This window comes from Mugil cephalus, chromosome 11, assembly GCF_022458985.1.
Source record: "Mugil cephalus isolate CIBA_MC_2020 chromosome 11, CIBA_Mcephalus_1.1, whole genome shotgun sequence".
Classification (NCBI taxonomy): Eukaryota; Metazoa; Chordata; class Actinopteri; order Mugiliformes; family Mugilidae; genus Mugil; species Mugil cephalus.
In genome coordinates, this window is record NC_061780.1 from 12707849 (window position 1) to 12733405 (window position 25557).

The following is a 25557-nucleotide window of genomic DNA, read 5'->3' on the forward strand; positions in this document are numbered from 1 at the left end:
GATAAAGTTTACACAATTTTATAAAAAAAAAAGTGTATTTTGTGAGGACATTGAAACTACATTTATTTATTCATTTGTTCTTTCCATGTATTTTCACAGAAGCATTATAGACTGATATACATGACAAGCATCACACCAATATTCTACTTGAACTCTTTCTTTAAAATGGCATTATTTACGTTTTTGTCTCAGAAAACAAAGAACATGTTTTCTTAATTAACAATATCCATATTCACTTTAATTGACAAGTATGATCCACAAAGCAACCCCTAGCCACATGTACTTTTTTCTCTCTCTTTTTATTTCCTGCTTTATGAATTGTATATGTATGTTTGTATTTTGTGACTGTGACATATTTTACATATTTTTATTTTTTTTTGTATTATATGCTAATTACAAAAAGACTTTGTGAAGATTGTGTGCCACAGTGTTTTGTAGATGGAATTTGTTAAATATAACAATAATAATATTAAAAGACTACAATTCCGGTCACGTGATTCACAAACCCGGAAATACAACGCCTGGTGACGGGATGTTTTAAGTGGGCTATAGGTAGGGGCGACAGTCGCTATGTGATGGTATTGCAGACGTGTTAGTCTCGTTTATTTTATTTTGCCTGTCGCGCTCGTTGTTTTTACCTGTGCTGTCTGACTTTATCAAAACGTTTCCGCGAGGCCGAGTCGTCGAATTTGCGCCAACGTCTCCGTTTGTTTGAATTCATGGACAAAGACAAGTGTGGCGACATCGTAAGTTAGCGACCATGTTACTTGATTTAGCCAAAACGTGACGTTGTTGTATTTGGGGATTTTTTTTTTTTTTTTTTTTTGAAATTTATTTTTTTGAGCTAATTTCCAGTAAACTGTAACCTGAACAGTTTTCCTAGCGCTACTTCACTGATGCTTCATGTACTTCCCGCAGCCTGGTCAGTGCTCCTGGATGGAGATGCATCAGTTCATCGGTGATCTCATTACATCTGGAAACAACTCCAAAAACCAGCAAGATGCGGTCAAGTCGGCGTGGGGGGTGGCTGCTGGCGGAGGCGGTGTTGCGGCCACTTTGGGGTACAAGCCTGCTTCCCTGGAAACCCTTCAGGTCCCCCGACCCGCCCAGGGCAAGGCAGGGGTAGGGGCAGGGGCAGGGGCAGACCCGGGCAGACACATCCAGTCCGGGGCATCACAGAGGAAAGCGGCGGGCAGAGACAGAAGAGAGGCCGGGGGGAGCTCAGATGTTCATCAAGCTTGCACTTGCCCCGGCTGCCCTTACTCCAACACCTTTGAGACTTTGACGCCCAGACAATCTGGATCGGACGCAGCGTGTCAGCCCAAAGATCTCAGCTGCTCGGGTCTGGTGAGCCTCAGCATGTGCTTGCCGGACACCACCGTACCGAGCAGCACCTCCACGTCCGAGCTGGGGACCGGCCGGCAGCCGAGCGACGACGCCGACAGAGCAACTCGGGCGCAGGAGCAAAACTCGGACGCTCCTCCCACCAAAGTGTCTTCGGGAACTTTCCCTCACCTCCCCGTGTTTCCCTGCTTGTGCGTCCACCGCGGCCTGCAGACCTGCGCCCAGATCCTGAGCCAGCAGGAAGGCGCGGACTCGCCGCTCTCCCACACCCACGCCCACCATCACTTCCACCACCACCACTGCCCCTTGACGTCCTGTCTGACCTGCCCCCACCCTCCGCAGCTCTCCGGTCCCTTCCCCTGCCTGTCCTGCTCTTTGCCCGCCTGCACTCAGGTGTGCCACCACCAGCACAGGCAAACGCAGCAGCAGGAGGAGGGACGGGGCCGGACGAGCTCGACGCTGCTCTCGCTGCATCCCTGCATGCACTGCTCCGCCACCTTTTCCAGGCCGTCCCAGCTGCTGCAGCACCAGCGCTCCGAGCACGCCCACAAGCCGTCCGGCTTCCTGTGCACGGAGTGCGGCCGGGCCTTCAACTCCCACAGCAACCTCCGCATACACCTCAACGTGCACACGGGCGCCCGGCCCTACACCTGCTCGGACTGCGGGAAGAGCTTCAGTCAGTCGGGAGCCCTGAAGATCCACAGGCGGATTCACACCGGCGAGAGGCCGTACTCCTGCGGCTTCTGCGGCAGGGGGTTCCCCCACCTGGCGGGCGTCCGCGCCCACCAGAGGACGCACACGGGGGAAAAACCCTACCGCTGCAACCAGTGTGGGAAGTGCTTCACCCAATCGGGAGCCCTCAAGATCCACACCCGCATCCACACGGGAGAGAGGCCCTTCATCTGCAGCCTGTGCGGGAAAGCCTTCTCCAACCGCTCGGGGATCCGCTTCCACTACCGCACGGTCCACGGGCTGGCCCCGGAACACACCGGGGAGGCAGGGGCCGGGTACCGGGGGCCTGCGGGTCGCGGGTGTCCACCGGGTCGTCCCAGGACTTTACCTTCGACGACCGTCGGGCTCAACATGGCGAGCATCTCGGAGGACAACTCGCACGCGGCTCCGAACTCTCGAGATTCTTCCGAGTTGAACGCCGCTCTTTCCGGCTCCGCTGCCCTCGGTGGAAATGAGCACAAATCTCAGTCGGAGGGAGCGAACCCGGGCAGTCACAGGGAGGGACTCCTGTATGCGTGCGAGGACTGCGGCCTGCGCTTTAAAGACGCCCCGTCCAGGAACAGGCACCAGACTCTGGCGCACTACTCGCACGAGGGGGGAGAGGAGGATGAGGAGGAAGAGGCGGAGGGGCAGAGGAAAGAGTTCCGCACAAATGAGAGGGTCCAAGATAACTAGTTGTTGGTCAAGATCAACAGGCTGACTGTCCGGGCTGTGGAGTGAATAACTTCTGACACGCTGAAATTATTTGTGTAGAATGTAGATTTTAGTTGAACATTACTTCTTGTCAAATCAGAAAGTCTTTGATGGTGCACTTTTTCTTCTTTTTTGAACAACTGTAATGACTTTTCAGATAGATTTCAACGAGAAACTTCTTTCTTTCGCCACAGCATCATAGACGTATCCCGTTCGTGCAGATGTGTCTCTCCTACATGTCGTCCATGTAAGTCCAACCTAACATAACTCGAAGCACTTGCACCAATCACACGCCAAGTCAGCTGGTGTTTTTGTTAATAGAACTGATTTATTGTGCCTTATTCAGCAGCGGGGGAGGACGTAGTTCCCCCGTGTTGTGTCAAGCTTATTGATGCCTTCCTACAACTTTGAAAATTTGAGGGGCATTTAGTAACATTTCCTTGGAGGAATTAAGAACTGCCACCTGAGCTTTGTAATAAAAAAAAAAACTACAAATTTCAAATCTGTTCTGTATTTCACTGTGAACAGAAATGTTATACAAGTTTAAATTATTTAGTAATTTAATCCATTTGAATCTATATTTCATATACAGAAGTCAGTGAATCCAGTGCACTTTGCATAATATAGAATTATATAATTAAAAAACAAAAACAAAGGTTTGAAGGCCCCACACTGGAAAAGTTACACGACTTAAACTTCTAAAAAGGAAACACTGTCTTCCTCTGGTGTTCAATTGAGTACAGGACGTCCCTTGCTCAAGGATACCGGAGTCAGTTGAATCTCTCGTCCATGTTGCCAGCTGTGCCTCTCTGTTGGATTTCAATCCAGCCTTTTTATTGTTGGCATATGTTGAACTGAAAAATGCTCAGATAATCGTCTGAAGAATGACAACCAGCAAACACTAACACACCCATCAGTGATAACGTGCGAAGCTCACCGGAGCCACCTAGTGGTCATAAGTAGTCACGACAACACTCCTTGATACAGCGTACCATTTATAGTGCTTCTTAAATGTTTTCTTTTTGTTACAAAAAGTGTTGAAATTACACACAAATACAATATTATGTGAGGACAACGACATATACAGTCCGTTTTTATGCTTCAACCTGTTAAATACATTTAACAAGTATACATTTCTGTGTTTTCAGAAAGTGCATTTTGTGATTAAACATCAATAAACAGTATCTCTGAGTTGTAATTACTTTGTGCATCACAAGTTAAAAAAAAAAAAATAAAAATACTTCCTGGAAGAAAATATTTATGTCTGTATGGCTCTCGGATCATTGTGTGCTCTGAGCAGTGTACCCTCGCCCTCATCTATCCACAGTGGTCAGGACTCCTGAACCTTGGGTACCGCCGCTCACTGGGAAGTCGGCGTCGGTGCATCCTGGACAGCACTGTCCACTCGAGACCAGTCCTAGCGCTCCTCTTATCCCGGCACATGAGCCCGTATTCCTACATGTCTGTACTTGTTGCATTCACAAAGGCTCCTCGTACGTGTGCTTCCGTAGTAAAGGGTCACATGGCTTGGGCTCCGCGTAGACCGTGCTGACTGGTCGCGGGCCGTTGGCGTGTAGAGCGGGAGTGCAGTAGCCATTGAATAGCATCCTGTGCGAGGGGCAGTCGTACTGACTGTGGCTCGGTGTTGTCCTGACACCAGCGGCGGGTGCTGGGAAACGGGGTCCGTGTGCGTTACTGTGAACGGTCCCCGTCAGAGTTGGTTCGGAAGGCAGCTCGCTGAACGGAGTGGCGTACTCTGGCTCCGGAGGAAGCGGCTCGGCGTACTCTGGGAGATTGCCGGGAGTGTCGTAATGGTTGCAGGCGAAGGGGGTGGTGTAGCCCTCATCTGAAGAAGGTCTAAATGTCGACCCAACCTTCTGTCCAACGGCCGTAACAGCAGGCTCAGCATAGTCTGGGGAAAAAAAAAGAAGCTGACTTCTATTAATCTGAGATGCACACAGGGATACGAGGCATCAGCTACAAAGTATATGTTCAGTTGATGGTGATTGTTTTTGAATGATTAAATGATTTGAATTACACATTTCAATAGGATTAAGTCCAGCAAAAAACAATCTAATCTAATCGAACAACTAACTATTTGGATTGTAAATATTTAATGTATTAATAAGGTCTTATGAAAAACATCTTTAAACGCCTCACATTATTTGACGAGTGAGTAACAAACATTCTGTAATCGTGACCTTGACCTGGCTGTAGTTTGGGAAATCAGGAAGTGATCAAAGCAATAGTAAGGCTGTGGAAAGCAAGCAGAATCTGAAGTGTGGTCATAGTAAATACGTTTATCCTGCAGAGGGCAGTAATGCGCCCTGTAGCGTTAAAACTATGAAAAAAAACTCAAAAGAAACAGAATCAGATCAATCAAATAAGTCTTTTGAACAAACAGGCCAAACCAGAGATGGTTCCTTTGACAAGGAATGTACAAATCTTTATATAATTTGATTAAATGAGTTACGTAAAAACCTACCCACGTATAGTAAATGAAGAAGCTAGCTCTAGAGGCCACAATTTTCTTTTATACCAGACTGTAAAAATTACCATTAACAGAAAACCGTAGGGACTTATCAGTATGATTTAATGAAATAAAAACTAAATAGGTAAAAAAAAAGAAACATAAATTGTACAAAAAGGCAGCAGCAATCCTTTCAGTGATGGGAAAACTCTCAACTCCTCGTTTGCGTCTAACAGAGCAGTTTCTGGGAGATGCTGCAGCAGAGCTGTCTGGTCACCAACAACATCTCTAATCACATGGAGCTTGAAGGCGTCGCACGAACCAACCAGATGCTACACTTCATCCACGCAGAAGAGGCTGTGGGGTGGGAGGCCTCCAACTTCCTCAAGAGCCTACAGGGGGCCTCAGAGGCAGAGCTATTTTAATTAGACAGGCTTTAGAGAGGGCTTTGATTGTCTTAGCGTTGGCCCTCCGTCCTGTTTATCACTGGACTTCTCAGTACTGAAGGGCCTCCCCCCCGCCCCTCCCCTCGCACGGGGGAGGGGAGGGGACGGGGGAGGCAGAGATGGGACCGGCGGGGAGGGGTGAGCCGCCTTTATCAGGCTCCAATTAAAGGGTCTCTTTCAGAGCGGCTCCGTGGACCAAAGAAAGGAATGTTTATACTGCGGCTGGGTGATGGGCTGAGCCGGGGGAAAGAATGGACGGCCCGCGGAGAGAGATGTTTGCCCTGTCAGGCCTGGCATGAGGCTGCTCAAACTGACCGCGGAGGCCGGAGGCCGTTAGAGCGGGGAAACACTTGAGATGACCAGTAAACTCACAATGGGTTAGGAAGGGGGCGGGACGGCAGAGACGCAAAAAACAACAACCGAATTCTCACCGTTGAGAGGGGGGCTAGGTAGAGCGTCATGGACATTTCGCTCCAGCGGGTAGGAGATAAGCTCCGACTGTGAGCAAGGGAGACTCTTTGCCTTGAAACTCTGGCAACCTATTTGAGAAAAAAAAAAAAACAGAGTCATAGCTGGCCTCTTTGACACACACTCTAGAAAGCGTTGGGACATTTCGATAGCATTTCACCTACTTGTGGGTAAGGAGTACTTCATTTCTGAATCTTTTTTCCTGTACGGACAAGAAGATAAACAGTCATGAGACAATTTGAACAAGTTCAGAGAACTGTCAGTCTGAGCCTTGCATTCCCACCCATTCCACCGTCCTGTTAAAACGATACGTATTTTATGAGCATGTGCACAATGTGCTAGTACTAGTGTAGAGTACCTCCGCTTCCACCACAGTCCAGCCAACAAACATGTTCCGCACATTATCAGTCCCAAGACCACTCCCACTGCCACGATGACTGGCTGGCCGGAGCCTGCAAGAGTGCAAGTGTCTGAGTGACTAAACAGCCGAGGAAGGTCTGAGGAAGGAATGCGCTTTTATCGCGACGTAAACGACGCAGAATGTAAAACTGGAACGCACGTGGCGTTGATTTCACTTTCCCTTCCCAGATGCACACAGGCGAATTAGACGGCGATGCAACTACTCACTCAGCGTCGTTTCCACCACCACCGGGGCGCCTGTGGGGGCGGGAGAAGGGCTCGGCCGCGGCGTGCTCGCGTCACCTTTGGCGGGCGGGCTCTCTGCTGGCGACGGGAGAGAGAACTTAACAGTCAGATCAGATAAGAGCGAATCGGGTGACGTTTGCCGACGATAAACCGGGAAGGTCCAGCGGCTGACGCCTACCTGCGGGTGGGGGCGCCCTCGGCGAGGCCTTCGCGACGGGACAGCCCAGCACCTGGACCCGGGCTGAAGCTCTTCCTTGCCAGCTCAGGGGCTGCAGTCGAACGAATCGGGCCACGACGGGAGGAAACAAGCTGTTGAGCACCCTGGGGTGTCCGTCGTTGTACGCGAGGAACACCTGGGGGACGCACAAAAAAAAAAAAAAAAAGATAGTGTTAACTTAACCAGCAACAGCATCTACAACTCCACGTGAACTAACTTACACTTCAGCTCAGGCCGTTAGGGGCTCGGTAACCAGTGACTGAATGTGAAAACAATGCTGCACCTGCCTTTCTTTCTTTGCTCAGCGCTCCTTTGTACGGCTTCCAGTTCTTTCTGTCTTTGCTGAATAGAAGACTGTAGGTTTCTATGTAGTACTCAGCTGATCCCGTTGTTATTATTCCTGAGAAGAAAAAAAAAGATGTTCGTATTTAGGGAACACGGCAAGGCGTTAAAGAAACTAAATGATACGCGTATGTTAGATTAGAAAAGGTTATATTTTTTTTTACACATACACACATGTTAATGCCGACTCTAGCTCCTACCTGTAATAGTGCTTCTATCACTGAGCTCCATCTCCACCCAGGGGCTCGGATCGTTGCCGTCTGCCGTCCACAGCAGGGACTCGTGGCTGCGATCCATGTTTACGGAGGACCAGTACATGCCGTGCTCTTGACCGTCTTCATTCGTGAAAGATGAGGCGTTTAAACCGGAGACGGCCAAGACGTTGTTACATTCTGTTCGGAAACCAGAGGAAAAGACTTTTTTATTCACCTGAAGACAGAACATCAATGAGTATGAGTACGCCTTGTTCAGCATGTCATCACAAATGTCACGTCCGGCTCCTACCTTGGCTGAAAAGCAGCTTCTTTTCCGACAGCGATCCCCTGTTGAAAGAGGATCATCGGAAATCAAATCAGTTTCACTAAAGCGGTTTGTAGCAGACTGGTAGGTTTGTAAAAGTTAAAAGACAAGACACAGCAGCAGCAAACCCACATTTTAGAAAGGATTCCATTGGCGAAGGCGGATTCGTAAAGTGTAAGGCTTCTCTCGCGATTCACAGTGACGCGGCCTCCCAGACTGTCCGATATCGACCCGGCGTGGACTGCGGACTTGCACAGAACTGAGGTCTGGGGCGGAGAGGAAACAGTCCATGCTGTCAGACACGAATTTAATCAAAGCTCACAGCTCGGGCCGAGTGAAATGCGTCCTTACATCTCTGTAGCCCTGGTCAGAGTTCCCCCAAACGTCCCCTGCGACGCTCTTGCATCCGGCGGGGCAGTACACGCTGAGGAGCGGCAGGACAACAGTTGAAGAGACAAGTGCAGCTCTACTAAAATAGAATGCAGGACGGGAGAAGTCGCCGCTTACCTCAAGTGCTGCGAGCTAAAATGAGATCCTCGCTGTAAACAAGAAATGAGATCTGAAAAAAAACAAAAAAAAAACACAAAGATTCATCACCTCCACCTTCTTAAAAAAAATTACATAGGTGGACTACAAGACTATGACGTGGGACTTCTGTCTCCGGCTTACATAACACCCCAACCAGCCATTCACTCAACCGCACAAACACAGGTTCTGTTGGAGACAGTCTAGCGCGCTCCAAGTGCGCTATATCGGGGGATGAGTGGTCATCGCTGTAGATGTGACTAAGCCCTTTGTTACTGCGACTCCGTCGCGGTGCACGGCTACAGTGAATGGTCCCCGTGTGATCCCGGCTAACAGACAGTGGTTTGTGTGTCTGAGCGCGGGCTCCAGACACTGCTGGATTTCATAAACAACCCAGTAGAAAACAGGAAACCGTGATACATACTGTACAATACCAATTACCTCATGCAGAGAGAAGAAGAATCTCTAAGTATAGACTCCACAGAAAACGCTTCGAACTCAGGAAGGGCCTTTATTCAATTAGCTGTTGAACATAAACTATGAGGGATCCAGGACGTTCTGACTTCAGTCCGCAAATAATTTGCTTAAGCACAAGTAGAGGAATGTAAAATATGTCGACTGAAAAGCACCTCACAGGGGGATGTCGTACGCCGACAGAAGTGAGCTGGTAGAGAGCTTGAAGTAGTTAACAGAATGATAAAAGCGGGAGAGAGGGGGGGGGTTGAGGTTTCCAAGTCACTTCAAGTGACAGACTGAAGCCCGAGGCCTCACTCCATTCAGCCCGGGAGAAGGAGTCTCCCTCCTGTTTTCTCAGCAAACATGCCAGAGCAAGGACGGCGACGGAGGATGAATGCTAATAAGCGGCGACTCATACGCTCACATGCTCGGCGATGAACGCCCGCAGTGGTAAAAAAAAATCACACCAGTGTAAACTTGCAAATGAACGAACAAGCTCACATGTGCGCGCGTTGCGTTCAGCGACAACAACGGCTCAATAGCGACATGATAATACAAGAAGTTGGAGATGAGCGGGACTCGAATCAGAGCGGAGGAGTCGGAGGCGTACCTGGATGCTTGTCTGACGCGTAGGACAGCAGAAACCCTCGTCCAGAACGGTGCGGGCCCGACGTGAAAGTTACGGTCACTTCGCCGCCTCGGAGCGTGACGTTCTTCTGCGCCGCGTCGAGCTTCCCGCACACTGGACCTGCGGGGCACAGAAACACAGCTCTCTGTTGGCTTTCGTCGTTTAAGAGCGCGTCTATTTCCAGTCCTCGGAGGGTCGAAGTCGGCCCAGCGCTCTGCTGTATCATAACGAGCCACATGGAAAATCTACATGTAAGGACAGCTACGCTGAAGAGCAGAGGAAGCGCGGTAAAAGTCATGAGCCAGGCTCTGTGGAATCCGCACATCAGGCAGCGGGGCTGAATAATTCTATCTCCTCAATCTCTCAGCCCTCATTTCGGTGTGTGTTGTCAAACTCTTAGTGTGCCCTCGGGACATGACTTGATACAGCTGGTTGAGGAGCGCACACGTGTCAGTTGCGAAACCGGGGTTTCCGTCAGTGTGCCAATCGAATGGCATGAGAGCGGCGGTTGATCACAGAGAACACAATAAGCCTCTCAGCAGGTATGCGGACGCGGGCGAGGCATCATTCATTCATCATCGGAGGAGAACTCACCCAGGCCGGGCGCTCCGCTCTTGTCTGTGATCACTAGAGATCCGTTGGCGCAGCCCGGGCTGCTCTCCACGTCAAAATCCCCAAACAGCAGCCGCAGCGTCCGTCCCTCTGGCACGCGGAGCCTCCACCTGCACCAGGTGTTGCTCGGGTAGGTGCCCGGGTAGTTGGGGGAGGCTAAGGTGCCCGACTCCGTTCCCAGCAGTGTGTGTCCACAGCCATTACCTGACAACAATGCAAGCGCAATAAGAAATGTGGGATAAAAAAAAGAACACTTACACTTATTTTGTAATATTGCGTCATTGAATAACATCTCTTCAAATAAACAAGACACTGCGAGGATTATTTTTTACTAGGGATTCATCTCGCAGATTCTTTTGTTCCATCAATTATTTAATTATTTCCACTTGGCAGCAACTTGAAATGCAAAGTATTCTTACCGCGGACATAAAAACATTCACATCTAACAAGCTGGAACGTGTGCATTAGTGGCATGGTCTCATTTTTTACATTTTTTTAATGTTTGCCTTTTAATTGTCTGTTTGTTCAATATTTCCCTGATTGGCCGATTAATAGTTTTAACGTTACCATGTGCTACAGAGCAAGAAATATTTATTCCCACACAGCCGGTACATTTCCAAGTACGTTGGAACTAATGAGACTAAAGTTTCGCTTCTAAACAGATGTGAAGCGCGATAAACCAAAGCCAAGATGACATAACCACAGGCGGTTTAGCCATCGACCTATCTTTTATTACAAGGTGCAAATATTTAAGGATTTATTGACGCACTGTTTCAGGACAGATGACTGCGACACATCCAATCTGAACATGCAGCGCATGTTTATAATCTTCTGGTCATACCTAAGAGATGACACAACCGCCTGAGAGTGCGATGTTCATCTATGAACTCCGCACTTATTGCAAAAGATACTCCTCTTCCCTGGAAGACATTTGCAAAAAAAAAAAAAATGTTTTTGATTTAAACTCATTCATTTGTGTTTTTTTTTGACTGTTGATCCACTACATCCTCTGACCCACATCTGCTGTGACTAACACTTGAGCTAAAACACAAATATTTAAATTGTCCAACATGCCTGTTCCTCATAAAATCTAAATGACTCAGTTCCCATCAGAGCTGTGTGGGAAGCGTGCTCCGAATTTACCCCCAACTCCAGTATGTAGAGAGGTGACGTGTTCCAAGAATGGTCAAAACTTGAAAAGGAGGCACCGGGGTCAGACTAAAGCCTAAACATCATCCCTGTCCTCGTCTTCCATATAAGGCTCCTGGATACTTAGGGCAAACCACAGGATAACCTCCTGCTCAGTGTGTGTCACACATCCTGCATCGCACCGGCCGTTTCCCTGCTTCCCGACAGCTCTTCGGCCTCTAATACCGTAAACCTTTGAATGCTGTTGGCCCCTCAAGTCCCCAAAGGATTCTCTGGAAATGCCACAGCAACATGCCTGTAGCCGTGGGCAACAGAGCGTGGATCTGTCACCTTCCGGTGGGAGGCCACAGAGGCGGCGGCAGTGCCGGGGAGGGTCTGGGTGGCCGGTTAATTGTCCCCTGCTCACTAAAACTCTTTCACCTCCGGCCTGTGTCGCGGCCCGGTCTGTTTGAGCGCTCAAACGGGCATGTGTTTAGCCTGTTCTGACCAGTTTAGCAAATTAAGAAGTCATATTAGAAGAACCTGGGTGGCAGGAGAGCAGACAGTCAATCAGACACACCAGCAACATTGTTTTCCACCTGAGGTTTTTCCTGACACGTTCTTACAGGTCCACACTAGCAGACAGGATGTTCACCGGTGCTACCTGTCACCGCATTGCCTTACCCCGTTGTGTGTTTCAATCACACCATTGCAGCACAGAGGCTCCCTCCAGGAACCACGGCCCCGGACTAAGCCCCGGTGTGGTGTGGTGCATTAGCCAAGGGAAAAGTGATTCAGAGTAAATAATTGACCCTGGACTTAATCATCTTCCGACGTGAGCACGCCAAAAGGCCCAGACACAGACAGAAATCAACAACAGCGGAGATTTGTGGTATGGCTGGCTGCTGGAGTCATAGTCTGCGGGGCAGCGACTTGTTTTTCTGTTTGTCTCCGTGTTTATGTGATCACCGTGATTCACACTGGGCTGGACTGCTGTTTTGAATAGAACCTGTGGGGAAGGTAAGCTGATAGTTGGGCTCAGCAGGTAAACATGGGACGGAGACGGAGTATGTAAAGAATGCTGCCATGACTTCACATGCGCGACCTTTGCACCCACAGCCTTTCCCCGGCCGCCCAAACACACGGATAGACTAATATAAACCTTTATTGTGGCTCTTATCAAAAATGTAGCATAGACAGCAAAACGCGTCAAACTGCCTGGACTTTTTCGATGCAGAACACTTGACCAGATCATGGTGACATACAGGTTAATAGTAATTAGGTGGCTTTTTAAAACGAACTTAGAACCACTAAACAGGCAGAGTTTTATGGTTTTATGACAGGCCTAATAACCGTCTTAAACATGGGTTATAAATGTATTGGTCATTGCCGTAGTCATGCCAGCATATTTAAGCCGTGTATTTATTAGCAGAACTATTTCCTACAGTTAAAAACAACCAGAAGTTCTTCTGTTCTAGGTGAGTGCCAGCAGCAAGATGGCAAGATGTTCGGAATCAAGTCTCGCGTCACAATCCTTATCTTATCAATAACACATAGGCGTTTTCTTACCCTCCTGGCCGCGAACACCCACGGAACAGACGCTTACAGTGATCCAGAAACCGGCAACAAGAGACTTCACCGCATCTCCGATGGTTTCACACTTCGCGAGCATGATTCCCAGCGCTCAGCGCCAAAGAAGCGTAAGGTGCATGCCTCGATGGCTCGAGGTCCTGGCTGGAATAAAAAAGTTAGAGCACAAAGTACTGGATATATTTACTATTGGCCACGAGTCTTAAACTCGACTTCCCATTGGTCCTCCTGGGATGTCGATCAGAGGACACCAAACATTCCATTCCCAAATAGGGGCGGGGCTAATTCTTAGGTGCGTGTGTGTGTGCGCGCGCGCGCGTGTACCGATCTGAGACTAGCCACTGGCACTCTTAATACTACTACTACTAATAATACTAGTTTACACTCGTCTGCGATGATGTCAACACTGAGCCTTAGTCTAAGAAGGCCACAGGCGACTGTATTTTGAGAGGTTCGTAATTAAAAGTATTAAAAGCAGCACTTTTTTTTTTTTAAACACATCGACCGTGGGCCCCATCGACACACCTTAGCTCAAACTCACTGCGAGCTCTGCCACCTTCTGGTGGAATACAGGCAACAACAAAAATACAACGGGCAACTACTTTCTGCAGCGTTCGTGGCACTACAAACCCAAATCACAAAGCCAGGCAAATGACAACTTTTAAAAACGACAACAACAGTGCGCGCGTACGAGTTTAAAATCTTCCCCAGGGAGAAACTTTCATTCAACGTTTCAATGGTTGTGGTGCGTGAAATATGTTGCCGAGGCGTCCAGGCCGTGCACTGCTATTCCAACCGGGCCACATAAGAGCAGTCTGACCGATTTACACATCGCGTGCGAACTAACCGCTTCTCGTGACAGCGGCACAGATGCTTCTCAGGCAAACACAGGCTTCACTGCAGGAAGTGGAACCAAGCAGCAGCACGGCGCATGCTCTCTCTCTCTGACAAACGGAGGATGAATTATCTCCTGCTGTAAAACGGTGAGTAAAAGTACAATAGAATTGTCTTCCGCGGGTCAGCTGGGTAAGTGCGTGTGTGTGTTTTAGAGTTTTAGTTTTTTTGTGAACCCTTTCCTGGGACAGGAGCGCGCTTGGCCGGTGTGTGTGTGTGGGTGCGCGCTGCCGCACCGACAGACGTCAGCTCCAGTGGGTGAAGGAGGGTGAGGAGGACACGCAACTGTCCGTGCAGGAGTTTTTCGGCGATCCAGCAAAAAAAGGGCTTCTTGATATAATGTGGAATATGTTTATGTAGTGCGCTGCTTTGCTTCTCTGCGAGGGGATGATCCTAAAAGAGAGTTTGTAAATTAACTTCTTCTCCGTTTCTTTCTGTTTTATCTGTGTTGTTGTAGGCGGCTTCATCTTCTGCTTGTGAAAAGATTATTATGGACAGAACCAATGTTTTAACTTTGTATATATTCTTAATCTGAGTGGATTTTATTTACTTTGTTGTTATATGTACAGTCCAGTGGTGAGTTTATTCACATGTTACCCGTCTGCTAAATCTGCTGTATATTTGCCAACATCTATAACACATTTCCCTACATCATAATGTAGCTGTAACCCTTTCATGAATTGTAGCATACACCTCATTTATATTCTACATGACGGCAGGCACGAGAGTTAGCGGTCCTCTAAGACTGATATCATCTGCAATGTGCTTAATACGAATTTGGTTACAGTATTATATTTGCATTTAATCCACTTTTCTTTTATTGATGGGAAACGCGGTGCCATTAATGCATAGTTGATTTTTACATAACATTTCTGATATGATCTGATATGAAAATATTCCTGTACCTATTATATTTCTTCACCTTTACAGTTATAGCTTCTCAGCCCAGGTTTTCATTTGAAATTGTAAATGTCTCTCCCCATCATCCAGGACACTCATGTACTCTGAGGATTATGTCGCTTTAAGCCCAGTATCTATGATATTTGCATGCCAGGAAAGACAGTTGGGGGAGGATGTCGCTGACTTGTGTGTGTGCATTAAATTGCGTGATTGCATGCTTGTGTGCGATTTGGATGTCAACACGCGTGCTCTACCCTCTGTGTGCGCAGCTCTGCGGGGAGGGGGTGATGGCGGGGGCTGAGGTCACCGTGTCTTCAGGGGAACCGGTGATGCCGGTGAAAGAAGAGGAGAGCGCCAATCATAAGGCCCAAGTCATCCTGCACCTGCAGCCCATCCTGCACGGGTAACACGGACTACGTCTTCAAAGCTTCTTTTTCCGTTTGTTGTGTGATTCAATAAGTAGGCAAATATTAGTGTAATTAGATTTACATAAACGTATAGACATTTTTTTTTTCTGTGCAGTAATAACGTTTTCCCCAATGCTCGTTGCTTATATTTGGAAAATAGTCATACAAAAAAGTATGGACACGCTGCAGCTATTCTCAGATTTCACTGTTGAATTTTAGAACAATTTCTCTCTCAAGTCGCTTAAGTTATATTTTTCTGTGGGGATTTGTCGCCCTCTGCAGGGAAAGTGATGACATTGCAGACACTGGCACTACAGTGTTGGCCATTGAGACGCATCATGGTAAGTGGCACAAGACATTTATTCCTCACAGCAAAACAAAATCGACAAATTGCCTCTATATAGTAGCTGTAATATGTTCTCTAATTAAATATTCACAGTGTACTTTAAGCTGCTTTGACAGAGCAGCTTAAAGAGCCTGTGGTGGATTTGATGACTTTTATTTTCATTCTGTTATCTTGTACATTTGTGAACGAATGCAGTTGTGCCAGTGCAGGTGCTCAGTGTTTCATTGTGTAACATTCAGATGAAAGTAAAGCCGAGGGAGAGGAAATTGAATACGGCTACCCCATCACCTGTGGAGACAGCAGGGCGGTGCTGCTGTTTAAGAAGTTTGTTTGCCCAGGAATCAACGTCAGATGTGTCAAGGTAAGCTGAAATGTTTAATGTGAACTGTGTGAACCGCCAGTGCAGATCCTCGGTCGTCCAGGTCATGTTACATCTAAGACAAAGGAAAGTGGAGTTGTTTGAGTTTGCTTGAAGTTTCTCCAGTTTCCACTCACCCAAGAAGCCTGTTCAGTTCTAATTCAAAAATGAGAAAAAGCGGTGGAGCTGAGGCAGCAGGTGACGCCGAGCATGTGACGGCACCCGCCTGTCATTCAAAGCAGAGGAAAGGAAGTGAAGATGCCACGTGGATGAGTGATGAAACAGCTTTAAGACGACTCAGACAAGTCTAGCTGCCTTTGTTTTAGCTTAGCATTAGACCATTCTGAAAGTTTCTCTTCACGTTTTGTCAATTTCCTTTGTTTTATTACTTGGTGCCTTTGTATTTGTATGAGTTTTCATGAGTATGAATCGTGTTTTTACAGTTCAATGACCAACTCATCAGTCCTAAGCAGTTCGTTCACCTGGCAGGAAAAGCTACTTTGAAGGACTGGAAGAGAGCCATCAGACTGGGAGGGGTTATGCTCAGGTAGATTTTACAACTTAAAAAAAAAAAACATCATCCTGTCCTCTTTTTCCTCTTATAACAGTTGTTTAACAGTTGCTAATTGCAAATTCCTTTGAGATCCCTTTATATTCTGTTAGGTTGAATTCAAAGTCTCAGACATGATGAAAACTCCCCAACTTATCTCACGCTCGTATAATTTATGGGTCTGTGTTTGCCAGTACATTCCAGAGGTAAACTGTAAGCAGCATCATTGTGATAACAGGATAAAATCACACGCTCGAGCTGCCAAGTGATCCTTTTCACCCCTTTATCAAGTTTGCACTTGTTGTCGGAGTTACTGCGAGGCAGTGTGCAAAACCTAATAGGCAGTATCGGACGCGTTCCTCTTCCTCCCCCCGGAGGCCAGATCAATGTGTCAAACAAACCGCAGGGAAGCGATCGGGATTCAGTCCTAATATACCTCAGCAGCTGCGTAGCGCAAATATTTTCTTGCGCTGTTTTAACCTGTTTCTCCCCGTGCAGGAAAATGATGGACTCGGGCCAGATAGACTTCTACCAGCACGACACTGTATGCAGCAACACCTGCCGCAGCACCAAATTTGATGTGCTGATCAACAGCACGCGGCTTCCTTCAGGGACCTCTGTGCAACCAAGCCTGTCGAGCCTGGCTATTGACCCTGCTGGAGGACAGGTGCCTCCCTTGGCAGGTAGATTTCAGCTGGCATTTACAGTTTGTTGTCTCCCCCCCCCCCCCCTCCTTCACATATGCTTGAGCTGCTGTTGTGTCACCGAGCTGACACCGACTCAAAACGTTTGAGGCGCCTTGGATGTAATTCATATGCAATAACGAAACTTATGATTTATTTTCCCGGACTTCATTTTGGTGAACTTCCCACTGCTTACTCACATCCTGTTTCATTACAGCGTGTGATCTGTTCCCATTTCAGCAGATGCGCATAATGCGGCGGAGGTGGGGGAGCCTTTGGATGGGGACAAGTTAAGCGCGGAGTGGGGCGCCGATCCCCCTCGGCTCGCGAACCCCGCGACAGCCAATGGGCACTCTGCCAAGAGGAAGAGGCCTGACGCTCCCGGTAAATACAAGAATGCATGTTTGGTTGCTCGTTGAATGGCTTGAAAAAGACGGAGGTGATTGGTGTAAAGGACTCACAAATGACTTTGGTGAAAGTACATGTCGTATAGGGACTTTTGAGGCTAAATCCTGACTCCAGTGTCTTAGCGTTCATTCCATAATATGACAATATGACGGCAAAATCTCACACAGCAGTAAATCTGTATCAGCTTATACAGTTTGCTATAAGCTTTGTAAGAATTTTATTCACTGATGGTATTGATCGGCTCAATAAGGTTCACGCTCTCAAGTAACTTTTTTAAAAATGACACTATATGCGTGCTACGGGAGGATGCACTGACCCTCCGTCCTCAAGGGACCGCGCGTTTGTAAGCCGTTCACTATAATGGATTTACACGGGTCATCCATCAGTCTCCTGTGTCAGCCCCTCTTGCAGCCATAGCTGCTTGACCCCCCCCCCCCAACTGGTGAACCTCTGAATCTGCAGCAGTGGGATGTTCTGTCGTTCCTGCAGACTGTCCTTAAAAAGTTGCTGACCACAGGCGGGCAGAGAGTCATGTCCCTTTATATTACCCTCACAGGCATCTGACATTTCTGAGATTGCGGGGACCTAAGCTCTGATTTAAGGGCTTTTAAAGGTGACCTGATTAAGCATTGTTCCAGACGGCCCACAGTAGGTAAAATAGCCCCGGGGTGACGCATGGTAAATTGCAATGCGCCACTGCACACGCGGTATTGCTTGTCATCGAGGCTTAAAACAAATCGACAATTCGCAGTGTGCACACTCAGCTCACAGCCCTCGCCCTCCATCTACGCAAATGTGTCGTACATTCCTGACACGGACGGATAAGTTAATTTAACGCTGTAAACAGGATCCGGACTATTTTCACTTGGTATATTGCGTTTCTCCTGACAGACCTTTAAGCAAACATGAAAGTGCGCACATCTCTCACGGGATAAGTTGTCGATCACACCTGACATTTTATCGCTCCCGCGCACTCAGCTTGCGTTTCCCGCAGTTTTGCAGGGATCCCAAGTACTTTTTTATTCTGCCATGAATCTGCCCCGCTCCCTCTCTTCTTGGAGCGCCTCGTCTCTAACCTATTTTCCGGCTCATTCCTGACTACGCCTCTATCGCCCATTTGACACCCCCTCTTCGAGTGCTCCACCTCTCCCATTTCCTTTATCTCCTTATATCTTTTTTTCATTGCCTCTGCAACCTTGACATCAGCCGCGTTATCCTGTCCACTTTATTGCTCTTTCAATGCTTCACCTCTCTTTCGAATCTCATTTCTTATTTATTTAGCTTTCCCATTTTCCAATGCGCTTGACCTTTTCTTTTTTTTTCTTTTTTTTTTTAACCAGTCTCTCCCTCAGCGCGCATCAGATCGCATACAATCACACCCAACACTTCATTGATGGTGCCTAAACGCCCCTCCTCCAGATTTCTGTGTCTCTTACCCCTCGTATAAAAAGGAAAGAGAAACTCATACTTTACATGCAGTAATAATGTCCTAATGTCCTTCTTTAGATGGAGTACTGAAGCTATGGAGGGGTGTGGCAGACTCTGGGATGATGGGCGAGGTCCTGTCCACTCTGCACACGGAACTGATCACCACTTTCAGGGGGGTGGAGCTTCGCTGTGAGAAGGCCAACCTGCAGGAGACGGGTAAGCTCCAGCAACGGGACCCGTCTAATCTTTGGATCGGTAAAACGCCAAAGGGAATTCCAATGAAATCCAACTAACACAGATTCTTTATTTAAAGTAACTTGTTAAACGTCAGAATTAACTTTGAGCAAACCAAGAAAATCGAATCCGTTTGAGCCCGGTGGCTGACTTGTCGTTACTCTGTTCTGTCAGATGCCATCATACTGAATTCCTTGTGTGACATGTTTGGACTTTTGGACCCAGTGAAGCAAGCTCTGGACCTGAGGCGCAGCCAGAACGAAGGGAACAAAGTCAATAACGGCGCTGATGGTGAGACAGCTGTCAAATCCAACATACACAGCGCACACAGTCAGGTCCCAGAGGACCGTAATAACTCATATCTTGTTTTTGTGTAGTGTTGGATGAGATTGTGGAGAACCAGAAGAAGCAAAGTTGCAATAAAAGCGCACCTTGCAGAAACTCATCCTCTAAACACCTCCGACCTCATGGCCAGTCAAACAGCCGCGGCTCGCCGTCCCCCATCCAAACGAGCTCGTTGATCCAGCCGCTATCTGCTGCCGGCTTATCTGCCGCGTCCTACGCTCAGCTCGCAATAAACCCTCATCTCTTCACCCATTTCTCTAATATCGCCGGCCGGCGCCACCGCGCCGGAGCTGACAGGACAGACAGATATTGCCACGGCGTCGCGCCGGAGAGGGAGCGGGAAATCAATGAGGCGGGGAACCGGGATGAGGCTTGCCGGCTGGGACGGGAGGGCAGCGAAGAAGAGGACACCTCAGGGATCCGCGAGGAATCCGCACAAAGGACCGGAGAGTTTCGGGACGGCTCTCTCGTCAGAAGTGAGGAGCTAGAGGAGACAGAAAGACTGCGTGACATTGAACAAATGATTATAGGGAGAAAAGCATCAAAGAAGCATAAAAGTAAGTGAGCCAGAGGGATTCTGCGGGACGAATCGCGGGCAATTGTGCCCGAGAGTAAAAGAAGACACAGTGGTGGGAAACGGTTAAAAAGCTGAATTACTTTGTCAAACTTTCTCTTGTATGTTCAAATATATACAGGAGGTGGTTTTGCTGTGGTCCCTGCAGTGGTTTTACAAGCACATTATCAAACACATCTTAAAGTAAAGGTGGGAACACACCCATTAAGGGACATATTGAGGGACACACTGGTGAGGAGACTGTTCAGACCACATTTTAAGGGACTGGGGCGCTTAGGAACAGACTCTTTATGTGGGTGAGCACACGGTGTTTCCCAGACATGTTGACCGACTGCTCACCCGACATTCCCCCCATAAACAGAGTCGTGTCTCATTCATTCAAAGAATACATGAATATATTATAAAATACATAATGCTTTGCAGTACGGTGGCATTATTCTGTGGCTCATCTCATTTACTGAGATTTCACTGAGCAAAAAAAACTTTTCACTGAGACAATAATCCGTGGTTATGTTGAAGACAATCGTTAGCTGCAGCCCAAAAACCCAAAGTTATTTCTCGTTTTTTTTTTTGGATATGTTACGACCAGACAGCAGGCAAATGTGAAGTAACTCAAAATGTTTCCAAATTACTAAAGACTGGATTCAAACGTCTGTAAATATGACATCTGATTCTTTGCCCCTCGCCAAAAAGGTGGCCGGTAGCTTTTTCTTAAACTCAACGCTTTTTCTTAATATTTGTCATTGAATATACTTGTTGTTTGAGTTGAACGTGTGTTTTGAATTTTACATAATCTGGATTTTGTAAACTGCATCTCGCTCAGGCTTGTGTTTAGTCCCCGAGGGTCTAATGATGCCTCAGACCAGATCTATGCACCAGACTCACAGCCTGAAGGAGACATTATTTTTCATTTCTGTCCGTGCAGACTATTTAAACTCTTTAATATGCACAGTTGATTTTTTACGGAACACGGTCCTCTTTCATGTGCTGCAAATGCAGAACCCATTAATTTCCTTACCCTCTCTTTGTTATAGGAACAGGAGAAAGTGTGATTAAGAAGTGGCACTAAAGGTCCGCGATGTCCTCGCGAGATAATGAACACGTTTCAAATAAATTCAAATTTAAACTTTCCGCTTAACTTTCTGTTGTTTTCTGTTTGTCACCTAATGGAAATCGTCCTTTTTTCCCCCCATTCCACAATGCTTCACAAGTTCCACCTGGCAGATAAAAGTGTAGTAGCAGTTTTCTTCTCTGTGTGAATCGCTATTTGTGGACTTGTTGAGCGCCGTTCCGCGTGCCAAGGCTGCGTGATAGACAGCGACGGTTCGCCTTTGACAGCTTCTCTCAGAACTGTGATGATATGTTATTATCAATTCATGCGCAACACAGCTCGTGCAGATGCAGTTGTCTGCGAGGCGCCGCGAGCGTCGGGCTGATAAAATGACTTTCATCGCGGCGCAGCTCTCGGCATCTCTGCTGACACCTGTCCTGCGGTCGGATTTGAACGCATCCCATTAGGTTCGCTGCGAATTAAGCAATCATGCAGTTGAGCGGGTTCTGGCCAAAATACTCCCTTGTTTTGGAATAAATTACCGCTCTGCACTACCGTGGCACAAAAAACGTCCACCGTGCATCAAGCAGGTGTAATTACAGGTGTTTGCTTGACATACTTCGCCCTCCTTTGGTTTAATTAAGTAATTTGCTGAGCAGTGCATCGCTCGTTTGTCACTCGTGCTAACAACATCAGAGCAACAGGCTCTCATGTTGGAAACCTTAGATGCTTCTGTTTGGCCGCCTTTAATTTAATGTTGACTTGCCAGCAACAAAATGAATGATGAAGAGCCCGCGTAATGGCATCTTGATTCAGTTTGGAGTTCTGCAGCTACACATGTCAGCTTGATTACATTTAACACGGGGAGGAAGTGCAGTGACATCAGCCCCCTGCAAGATGTTTAATCTGAAACCTGAATCTCAATACAATGCTTCGGTGTGCAATAATTCATAGCCAAACGCACACCTCCGTTGTTTTTACACGCGCTATACACGACGGTGACATGGCAACCCCGCAAATGCTGCGTGTGTGTCAAGTCCCTTCATGTGGTTTTCTATAGCTTTGTGTTTGCATTTAAATTTGCACATGTCATAGAATCAAAGACAGATTTCTGCAATCCTGTTTGTCGAAGATCCGCCGACATGTATGAGGAGGTGCGAGTGGAGGGGGAAAAAAAACGTAACGTCGAATGCAAATTCAGTGCTCACAATGTGACAGAGTGTCTAATGTATGGAGAAATATGCTGTGCATTTGACAGGGGTAGGCGTGAAGACACGCGGAAGTGTCTGTCCCGAGTGAATATGTGACTAACTAAAGTTGTAAAGCTGCTGCTAACATGAGAATGAAAAAAAAACAAAAACAAAACACCTTCAGAATTCATCATTTATCCTACACATCGATCAGGCACAACATTATGACCACCTCCCCGATGTTGTGCTTCTAAAACTGATGCGACTGGATGGTTGTGATGGAGGTGGGCCTTTTGAAGGTGTCCTGTGGCGGCTGTAGGATGTGAGGGCCTTTGGGTCGTATGGGTCACGGGGAGGGGTCTCTGTGGATCAGGCTTATTCAGGTGCATCCTACAGATACGATCAGTTGATCAGTTTGGGATCTATTCAGTTTGGAGGCCAGGTCATCACCTTGTGGTGTTTTTCTCGTCTTTTGAGTTTCACCTAAACAGTTTTCTGCATCCTGCTGGGGGTGGCTTCTGCCCTCAAGGAGTGTCATTGCTATGGGGTGGGGGTACCTGGTCTGGTCTAGGTTTGTGCTACATGTCTAAGTAACATCCACATAAATCCCAGGTCCAATAGGTAGTCAACGTTATTTGCTTCTTCTGTCACTGGTTTTAATGTTTTGGCTCATTTCAAGAGATGAGAATCTTTGGAAAGTGTTTCATTAGACTTACGTTTAAAACTCAACAGTAATGGGCAAATAATAAATAACGGGTATTTCTTTATTTAGTCGCTGACTCCGCCCATAATCTGTTTCAGACGAGTAAAGATTAAATCTGATTATAATTTAAAAGAAGCTCTCAGACGATCTGAACATTGTCCATTCGTTATCTATGATCACTCACCCTGTAGAGCACGGGTGTCAAACATGCAGCCTGCCAGAGGGTCTAGTCTGGCCCACAGCATGGATTTGCAAACTGCAAAAAATGACATAGAGGATTTTTCAGTGAAAAGGAAGTTACTCCTAATGTATCCACTGAGACCCAGGTCTAAACAGCAGACGCCAGCGTGGCCAAATTTAACTTCATTTAGAAGGATTACTATTAAATTTAAACATTCTCCCAATTTACTTCATCTTTTCACTAAAACAAATGGGGGTGAGGGTGGGGTGGGAGGGTATGGAGCCCATTTCGACTGGCATCTGGAGGAAGGTACACCGTGGACAGGGCCCCAGTCCATCGCAGAGAGACATGCACAACCGTGGCCAAATTGGAATCGCCAATCATTCCAACATGAGCGGCCTCTGGACTGCTGGGAGGAGCCCGAGGAGCACATACAGGCACAGGGAGATCAAGAACAGAGCCGGGAGGTTGACCTCAAACCTGTACAGTGAAGCTAATTGTCATTTTCACATTAAAAATCAGGTTTGCAGTTCAAACATTAAAGAGGAGGAACCGCACTGGAGAGGGAACTGAAAGTCCTCTCGGTTCTCATGAACACACAAGCCTCGGAGCGCGCACACACACAGAGAGAGAGAGAGAGAGAGAGAGAGAGAGAGAGAGAGAGAGAGAGAGAGAGAGAGAGAGAGAGAGAGAGGGAGAGAGAGAGAGAGAGAGAGAGAGAGAGAGAGAGAGAGAGAGAGAGAGAGAGAGAGAGAGAGAGAGTCTGGGGTTTTGCTTGGCCAAGGTTTGAATACCACAGTGTCGTTGCCGCGTGTGGCCGCTTGGAGGCGCCCGCCTCATACTCGCCGCGCTCGTCTGCGGGGAAGTGGAGGCTGGGAAGGAAAAGTGGGCTTGGGAAAGAAATCTCTCCCCTGAACTGTTTACCCTGACGTCAGTTTGCAGAACTAGCTCTGCCCTGTCTCCCTCAGCGTCTCCGAAACTCCACTCCGGTCAGAATTGGGGGGGAATAGATGGGCTCCGCTGCTCCGTTGCCACTCGCTCGCCCGGATCCCACGGAGTGAATGAAATGTTTTCCCCCGCACATTTAAAGTGGACTAAAACATCTACACGATGAACACCTGCGCTTTTCTGTTGATTTTGGCTGTTCAGATCTACGCCGACGGCATCGAGGGGCCAACAGGTAAGACGCGCGTTCTTCCTCGTTCTCCTAAACGCAGTTGGGAAGTTTTTAAAATGCGGATGAAACTCCGTTAAAAGCAAAAGAGGAGCTAGTCTGGTGAGAGATGCCAACTTTGCGAGGCTGTTCCTCAACACGTTTCTGCGTTTATCTGCTGCGTACTGCCTCATCCCGTGACTTACCAGCGGCGCAAAATAAAAAAGAGAGCACGAAATGAGTATTTAATAACTTTGTGAACTGAAGCGTTAAGTTTTATTGGTGGAGGCTTAAGGAAAAAAAAATTGCTCATGTAGAAGGACTGCGTATTAGTGCTCTGTGGGGAAAAGATCCCATTTCCCCAAACAACAGCCCCTCTGCCTGCTTCTTGCTTTCTGTTTTGCCTTTTCAAGGCGCCAGGTAGCCTCAAGGTGAGGTCCAAAGTTACACGCCGGTTCATTCGCGGTGAAAACACTTTGCTTGGAGCGAGAAATGGAGAAACGGTCGGCTATTATATCAATATTTTCGAGCAGGAATCCTCACAGCTTGAACCAATCTGTGATGACATCCAGAGGCTGGAGCTCCTGCACACTGGCGTCAAGTTGCAGAGCTGATTCTTTCCTCGGTGTCTGCTTAAAAGTTCACATTTTTTTTTTTAGGAGGTTTGTGGAGGCTGCAGCCCTTTTTTTCCTGGAGCCTGGGGGATAGTGGATGCATTGCTCTGCTGGATTCCTCTGGTCCTGGATGGTGATTTTTTTTTCTTTGCTGCAGGATGCTAATAAACCAGTCCCAAATCTTCCAGAATTAGACCAAAAACTAAATTTGAATCTTCAAAGCTTCCCCTTTTCCTGTTTTGTGAGCGAGCCAGCAGGATATTAACGTGTCAAGGTTGTGTTTTCTCTTAAGTCAAAGGATCCAGATTGTTAAAAATGTTGAGTTTTCCCTTCCATTTTAAGTTTGCAGCCTATATACATCTTCCCAAAAGAAAGCACGATCCCAGAAACTAAACATGAGTCAGGCCGTTTCAAATTCCTGTTTCCAAAACCAGCTTTCATTCGTTGAGTTCAGCTTAAACAATGTAGCAGCAGAGCGGTGTTTTGAATGTTTTTCTTTTTTTTTGTATAAAGGCTGAGATGCCTGCTTGAATTTCTGTCATAGCCTACATATGCAAAGCGGGGGCCCCCGTGGAGCGTAAAAAACCAGGGTAATAAGCCAGTAATATTGATAACATTTACGCCGCGGGCTGCTTCAGCCCCGCAGAATAATGCGACATAGTCACATTTTTAATTGAAATTCAGCCAATATTTGTATTTGTCCCCGGCGCCGCTGCTCATGTT

The 25557-nt window shown here is 47.4% G+C and overlaps 4 protein-coding genes across 14 annotated transcripts in view; 3 read left to right on the forward strand and 1 right to left on the reverse strand.

Moving 5' to 3' along the window:
- The first annotated feature begins 156 nt into the window (after positions 1-156).
- si:ch211-79k12.2 (uncharacterized protein LOC568844 homolog) lies at positions 157-3953 on the forward strand. Its single transcript, XM_047598758.1, has 2 exons — positions 157-746; positions 919-3953. The coding sequence occupies exons 1-2, from the start codon at positions 720-722 to the stop codon at positions 2749-2751; spliced, it is 1860 nt and encodes a 619-aa protein (XP_047454714.1). The 5' UTR covers positions 157-719; the 3' UTR covers positions 2752-3953.
- Positions 3752-13034, reverse strand: si:dkey-34d22.1 (discoidin, CUB and LCCL domain-containing protein 1). Of its 2 annotated transcripts, none has more exons than XM_047598756.1 (15): positions 12795-13034; positions 10080-10301; positions 9468-9605; positions 8384-8435; positions 8228-8300; positions 8009-8142; positions 7862-7899; positions 7558-7749; positions 7303-7415; positions 6977-7151; positions 6781-6873; positions 6512-6605; positions 6318-6355; positions 6117-6224; positions 3752-4681 (listed from the first exon to the last, which is right to left on the reverse strand). In XM_047598756.1, exons 1-15 carry the CDS (start codon positions 12895-12897, stop codon positions 4248-4250), a joined length of 2007 nt encoding a protein of 668 aa, XP_047454712.1. In that variant the 5' UTR covers positions 12898-13034; the 3' UTR covers positions 3752-4247. The 2 variants fall into 2 exon arrangements, with proteins under 2 accessions (XP_047454712.1, XP_047454711.1); XM_047598755.1 differs by having other exon boundaries at positions 6781-6876.
- Positions 13035-13447: 413 nt separating this feature from the next.
- LOC125016326 (glucocorticoid modulatory element-binding protein 1-like) lies at positions 13448-21080 on the forward strand. Of its 4 annotated transcripts, XM_047598762.1 has the most exons (11): positions 13448-13798; positions 14879-15012; positions 15299-15357; positions 15602-15723; positions 16164-16267; positions 16769-16953; positions 17194-17337; positions 18868-19005; positions 19198-19314; positions 19401-19925; positions 20977-21080. In XM_047598762.1, the coding sequence occupies exons 2-11, from the start codon at positions 14897-14899 to the stop codon at positions 21009-21011; spliced, it is 1545 nt and encodes a 514-aa protein (XP_047454718.1). In that variant the 5' UTR covers positions 13448-13798; positions 14879-14896; the 3' UTR covers positions 21012-21080. The 4 variants fall into 4 exon arrangements, with proteins under 4 accessions (XP_047454718.1, XP_047454716.1, XP_047454715.1 ...); XM_047598760.1 differs by lacking the exon at positions 13448-13798 and having other exon boundaries at positions 13818-15012; positions 17197-17337; XM_047598759.1 differs by lacking the exon at positions 13448-13798 and having other exon boundaries at positions 13819-15012.
- A 2906-nt stretch (positions 21081-23986) lies between these two features.
- The window catches only part of ptprub (protein tyrosine phosphatase receptor type Ub), a 160571-nt gene continuing 159000 nt past the window's right edge, over positions 23987-25557 (forward strand). For 4 of the 7 annotated variants that reach the window (XM_047597753.1, XM_047597757.1, XM_047597758.1 and 1 more), the window contains exon 1: positions 23988-24247. In XM_047597753.1, the coding sequence (XP_047453709.1) occupies positions 24178-24247 (70 nt within the window). In that variant the 5' untranslated portion in view covers positions 23988-24177. Of the gene's footprint in view, positions 24248-25557 lie in introns of all 7 variants that reach the window. The other 3 variants (XM_047597752.1, XM_047597755.1, XM_047597756.1) reach the window with 1 other exon arrangement.